At 44.4% G+C, this 6000-nt stretch overlaps 1 protein-coding gene across 2 annotated transcripts in view; it reads right to left on the bottom strand.

Annotated features, from left to right (window-relative positions):
• Positions 1-3402: 3402 nt before the first annotated feature.
• Positions 3403-6000, bottom strand: part of AGFG1 (ArfGAP with FG repeats 1) — a 74837-nt gene continuing 72239 nt past the window's right edge. For both annotated transcript variants that reach the window (XM_040982836.1, XM_040982841.1), the window contains one exon: positions 3403-3674. In XM_040982836.1, coding sequence (XP_040838770.1) covers positions 3591-3674 — 84 coding nt within the window. In that variant the 3' untranslated portion in view covers positions 3403-3590. The remainder of the gene's footprint in view (positions 3675-6000) is intronic.

Raw genomic sequence — 6000 nt, 5'->3', positions numbered from 1 at the left:
GGAAGTAACAGAGTCTTAGGTCACTGCTCCCAGAGCTGGTATATAAGGCCCTCTCCTAGCAGGAGGAGGCATCACTCCTTCCTTCACCTCGCCTGAATCCTCTCTCCTCACTTCACCTGAATCCTCTCTACTGACACCATGGGTTGCTGTGGTTGTGGAGGTTGTGGTGGCTGCAGCAGCGGCTGTGGCAGCTGTGGTGGCTGTGGCAGCTGTGGTGGCTGTGGTGGCTGTGGCGGCTGTGGTGGCTGTGGCAGCTGTGGCAGCTGCACCACCTGCAGGTGCTACCGGGTGGGCTGCTGCTCCAACTGCTGCCCCTGCTGCCGTGGCTGCTGTGGAGGCTGCTGCAGCACCCCCGTGGTGTGCTGCTGCCGCCGCACCTGTCGCTCCTGTGGCTGTGGCTCGTGCGGCTCATGTGGCAAGGGCTGCGGGAAGGGCTGTTGCCAGCAGAAGTGCTGCTGCCAGCAGTCGTGTGGTTGCCAAAAGCAGTGCTGCTGCTAGGAGAGCCAGCCTGCCTGTGGTAGTGTTTTCTGGGATGTCATTTGCCCTTCATTAGTCAGGTTTTCCTCGTACTCCAAGGTGATTTTCCTGTGACCTTAAAGTCACTGCTATGCAATCAATGGTTGTGGATTTTACCCTCTCCGCTGTCACAAGTTAAATCCATTAATTCTAAATACTGGTTTTGCTTTAGGAAAAAAATGAGAACTCTGAAGACAAGGTACCGTGCAGGTATTGGACTATTTTCTGGGTCTTGCAGCTCCCCTAGTTCTTTTTCTGTGTTGTACCTTGTGTTTCATTTCCACTGTCTTCTTATATCTAGCACTTCTACTGGCTGAAAATTAAATGTATAAAAGAGTATGCCACCGGTTTTTGAATGAATATGTTTTTGATGCTGCAGTGGTTGTTTCTACTTTTATTTACTGCCTTTTGTCTTTTATGAAAAGTCCATTTGTACTCAACAAATTCATTTAAGCTAAATAAACTGTTGTTGGCGAAAATTGCTCCTATTGTTGGATTGATTTGTTTTACACCCAAAGTCGGGCTGCAATGCGTCATAAACCCAATGCCCCGGGCAGAAACACCTCTTCCATGGGAGCAGTTTTCCCATGGCTCCTCACTTTCCAAAGTCCAATTTTATCCTGTGATGACAGTCACTTCTTTGGAGTCTATGGAGGTGATAGTCTTCACTCCAAAAATGTCTGCATCTTAACTTGTGCTTTATAGATGACTGCAGGAGTCTGAACCCAATTTGGGTTGTTGATGCTTCCAAAAATTGGCAGGCGTTTTACCCCAAATCAGTCCACACTTGAAAAGGACAATTTTGACACAGATACAATATTGTATCTAACCTGCCAACAATCTTTCCGTTTCTAATTCCAATCGGAAATATATGGGCTTGTTCAGAAAATCAAATTAAAAACTTTATCCCAGAGGTGGGTTTTCAAGATGCTGTGGCCAGGTCAAGCTAGCAGATGCCTGTTCTTTGGACTCCGTGCTGGGTGGGCCCAGTGTGTATCCAGTGCAATGAGAAAGAACAAGGCCTCCACCTGAAGGCCGAGGTCCCAGTTTCTTCATTTTTCCTCTCAGATCCACATTAGAAACGATGCTAAATGTGTCACTTTATAATTGCCAGTTCCCAAGAGTGATTCTGCACCTTATTCTGACGTGAACATACAAAGCAAAACATGATCAAGGACCTATCATGCTATTCACATCCCTTCCTATGCAAAAACATGAAGTCAGAAACATGGGAATAAAGACAGAAGTGGCTCTTAGCCAAGCCAAAGCAAGAGTATGAGAAGAGCACGGGATTCTCCTGGCTAAGACCCAGGAAGCTGCTCTTCGTATGTAACTACAAGACTACAAGTCAACCACAGGGAGAAAAGAATCCATACACTTGCCGAACTCAATGCCTACCCTTAGGAGATTTATGCAATGGCAGCAGTTAATCTGATCTTGTGACACATCCTACATCTGTAGAAACAATCGTCTACTTCTGGAGGGAAGACCATCTCGAAAAGGCAAGACAAAAGGGTGATCCCTTTTCTTTTAAAGAAAGACAAAATGTAACGATCTATGCCTTGCACTGTTAGCCCATTCCAATGCCCTGGTACCCTAGGAAGTAAAGTCTCCACATGAACTACTAAATCTCCCTGCCTTCATCTTTCTTCTTGTCCACTTGAGAGTGAAAAGCCGCGTTTAGGGGTCAGCTCAATGAACTGTAAATCTGAAAACAATCTTCCGCATTGATCAGTAATGACTTGATTCATTTGTAAAATTCCAAGAAGTCCAGTATTTTTAAGCCTTACAAGGTGTTAAGGATAAGCTATATTTGTAGATCTAAAAGTTGGGTCACTTGGAGGAACAGCATGAACTACACCTTGGAGCTTGTAAAACATAACAATGTCAGACCCCAGGGATGGGGCTTGGCCACCTGTGCTTACAAGCTCTATTGGTGGCTGATTCACGCTCAAGCTTGACCAAGTTTGGATTTTATAAACATAAGGAATAAAAGTTATCTTGCATCTTAGACCCTTCAATTATCAAGAGCACTTAGTACACTGTTTCTATGCCATTTAAAAATATATACATATCTGAAAGATAAAGTTAGAGAGGGGGAAACAAGGATACATGTACGGAGACACAGAGAGAGAGATCTTTCATCCCCTGGCTCACTTCCCAAATGGCCACAGTGCCCAGGGACTGGGCAAGCTGAAGACAGGAGCCAGGAACTCCATCAGGATTTTGCACATGAGTGCAAGTTCTTGCGCCATTTCCTAGTGCTTTCCCAGACACTTTAGTAAGGAGGTGGATTGGAAGTGGAGCAGCTAGAACTTGCAGCAACTTAACTTGTACTACTATTTTGCATTATTCAGTCACTTTGTTACACTTACTTTGCCTGCAGTTTTCTTTTTTTCACACCTTTTCTAGGCCTCTAAGCCGATGAAGCCAATTATTTTAAAAGTAGCCTCTTTTTTTAAGACTAAACCATCTGCTATATTTGCGCAATCACAACCCCAAATATGGTGTTTCCTAAGAATAATCTTCTATTTCTGAACACGCATATCTCAACACACATGAAATTTACATATGAACAAAGAATAAGTCAGCTCTCCTTTATTGCGCTGCAATGCCCAGCAGGGAGCCAGGCACTGGACAGCCTTTCACGATGTTGGTCAAGGCTGCAATAAAATGCGTAATCACAGTCTTTAACTTCCCAGATGCTGGTGCCTGCGCATTCAGCCTCCCCTCGGTGACCAGGCTCGCCACTCTCCGGGGACTTACCTTGTCATTGGTTCTTTGACAAGAGAGTAAAGTAAAAAAAAGAGAAAGCTTGGCGTTACTGAAAGTCCTTTTAGCATTTCCCAACAAAAAATAAGAAGGAAATAAGCTTAGACAAAGACGTTTTTAACAAAGTTTTCTTAAGTCAGATACCCAGTACCAAATGCACCCAAAAAGGGGGGAAATGGGTAATACGGGAGTGTGGCCACCTGACCAACAACTCTGGAAACCTCCATGTTTGCCAACACCGAAGCGTCCCAGTCAGCTCCCCAGGCTCCCAGGAACACACAGACAGCAAACACCTGCCCAGATTAGGGTTCCAGAAAAGCAGATCTCAATCCTGTTGGGGTAATCACAATTCTTGGGCTCGAAATTCTCTTGGTACCATCTCTCACCTGAGGACAAGTGCAGAATTCAATGAACAACAACAACAAAAGAAAAATTGCATACTAACAACAAGGAAACAAGTTCAAAACTATATCATTTATAATTTCTCCCCTCCAAAAAAAAAATGATGAATCTAATAATTACCTAAATCCTGAAAATTCTAAAATGCAGATGAAGAAAAACTAAGAGCGACATGATGTGCATTCTTCATACCCACGCATCAGCCGCCCACACACTGGCAGACACCGATCCTCTGTGACACGGGTCCAGTGCACCAGAAAGGCTTATCGTAGACACAGAGAGATTTATTATGAAACCTGTGTGGACCTGTAACAGCTGAAGAGACTTAAAAACAAAAAATAAGTAGAACAAAATGCAGAAGATTCACTTCACCTGGCCACCAGATGGTTGTACATAGAGAAGAGTCCTTCAAGAGGTGCATGGTGAAATGAAATGACAAGAGGTTTCTTGTGGTACAGAATTCTATGTATATAGCTGTTTTGCAATGAATAGTGGTCCCTGCAGGTTAGGGTGGTAGAATGGATCTTTGTGATGGGATAATTGTTTTGACAGCGGTGTGGCTGTCACTCTAATACACGTGTGACAGAGTTGCATAAAAATATACACAAATGAGTGTGCATGAAACAGGTGAAATACACTGAGTAGAAAGTTCCTCCCTTGTGCTACTGGACTCCAGCTGTGCAAGAAGGTACCACTGGGAGAAACACAGAGAAGGGTGAAGGGGATCCTTCTGGATTATTTCCTAAAACTGTGGATCTATGATATTTCAACATAAAGAGCTAAAACACAAATTAAAATTTTAAAACACACAGCAAGCACATCTGCATTAGTCTGGCCCCTGGACTAAGGCAGCTGTCTAATGTCCCTCCCCCGCAACTAAGGAACTGTTACGAGTCCTCTGTCTGGACTGCCCCCCTGCGTGATTGATACTGGGGAGTCCCTGTCCTCTTTCACAAATGTCCCCCTCTCCCTCCTCCTTTCATTTTTCCTTCTCCTTCCCTTTCTTTAATGAGAGCTGCATCTGCTCGGCCTATTGTTCAACACCATGTGCCTGGATCCTAACAGGGTACTAGGAACATACTGATTTCCCATTGAAGGAATGCAGGAAAACCCTGGGGCCTTCTCTAGGCAGCCCTCAACTCAATTATTCAGTTGCTCCTCTCTGGTGCTGCAGAACCTTGCTACATGATCAACTTAACTCATATGTCAGTTTATTATATCTTGACACTCTTGGAGGCACAAACCATGCTTTTGTTTTGAATCAACTAATCTTCCACGAGTATCTTTGCTGTCTTTCTAGGAGATGATTTCAGAAGCTCATGTTACTAAGAATTCCTTCAAAGCCATTTATGAGGGCCTGGCACGGTAGTACAATAGCTACTGTCCTCACCTTGCAGGCACCAGGATCCAAGATGGGTGCTGGTTCGTGTCCTGGCTGCTCTGCTTCCTGTCCAGCTCCCTACCCGAGGCCTGGGAAAGCAGTAGAGGACAGCCCAAAGCCTTGGGACCTGCATAGAACTAGAAGAGGCTCCTGGCTCCTGGCTCCTAGCTCCTAGCTTGGGATCAGCTCAACTTTGGCCATTGTGGCCACTTGGGGAGTGAACCAGCAGACAGATATTTCTCTGCCTCTTCTCTCTGTATATCTGCATTTCCAGTAAAAATAGATAAATCTTGTTTTTTAAAGCCATTACAAAACCAGCAATAATGTGTATTGGACTATGTCTTATGTGAAGTCTGTACGTTAGACAGGGAAGACCTGACACTTTGGCTGGAGTATGCAATTCAGCTGCGTAAGTAACCGTGTGCCAGTGACATGCGAAACAGAAAGCTCACAAACCAAAGTCCTAAAGCTGCAAACACACATAGTACTTGGCATTGCAACCTTTAAGAAAGCAAAGATCCATCTACAACATCCAAGTGAGGAAAGCCTCATAGCCATAGGCTCAACTGTGTTCAAATCAATGATTTCCCAAAGGAACAGCCAAGTGATCTCTGGGGTCTATCAAAATTGCATGTTAACAGAGCAAGTAATGAACACTGGAAGGAAAAACCTATCTTGCAATTATACATTTCCTTTGCTAGTCATTGCTATTGAAAAATTGATAAAAATTATAATATTACATATTATATATATATATATAAAGGAGGCCAGCATTGTGGTGCAGTGTGTTAAGCCACTGCTTGCAATGCTGGCATCACATATCAGAGTGCTGATTTGAGTCCATGCTACCCCACTTCAGTCCAGCTCACAGCTAATGTGCCTGGGAAGGCAGCAGCAGATGGCCAAAGTGCTTGGGCCCCTGCAACCCAGGA

Source organism: Ochotona curzoniae, unplaced genomic scaffold (genome assembly GCF_017591425.1).
Source record: "Ochotona curzoniae isolate NIBS_2020 unplaced genomic scaffold, NIBS_Ocur_1.0 contig_3643, whole genome shotgun sequence".
Lineage (NCBI taxonomy): Eukaryota > Metazoa > Chordata > Mammalia > Lagomorpha > Ochotonidae > Ochotona > Ochotona curzoniae.
The sequence above is the reverse complement of the archived record's forward strand: the minus strand, read 5'-3'. Positions and strand labels throughout refer to the sequence as shown.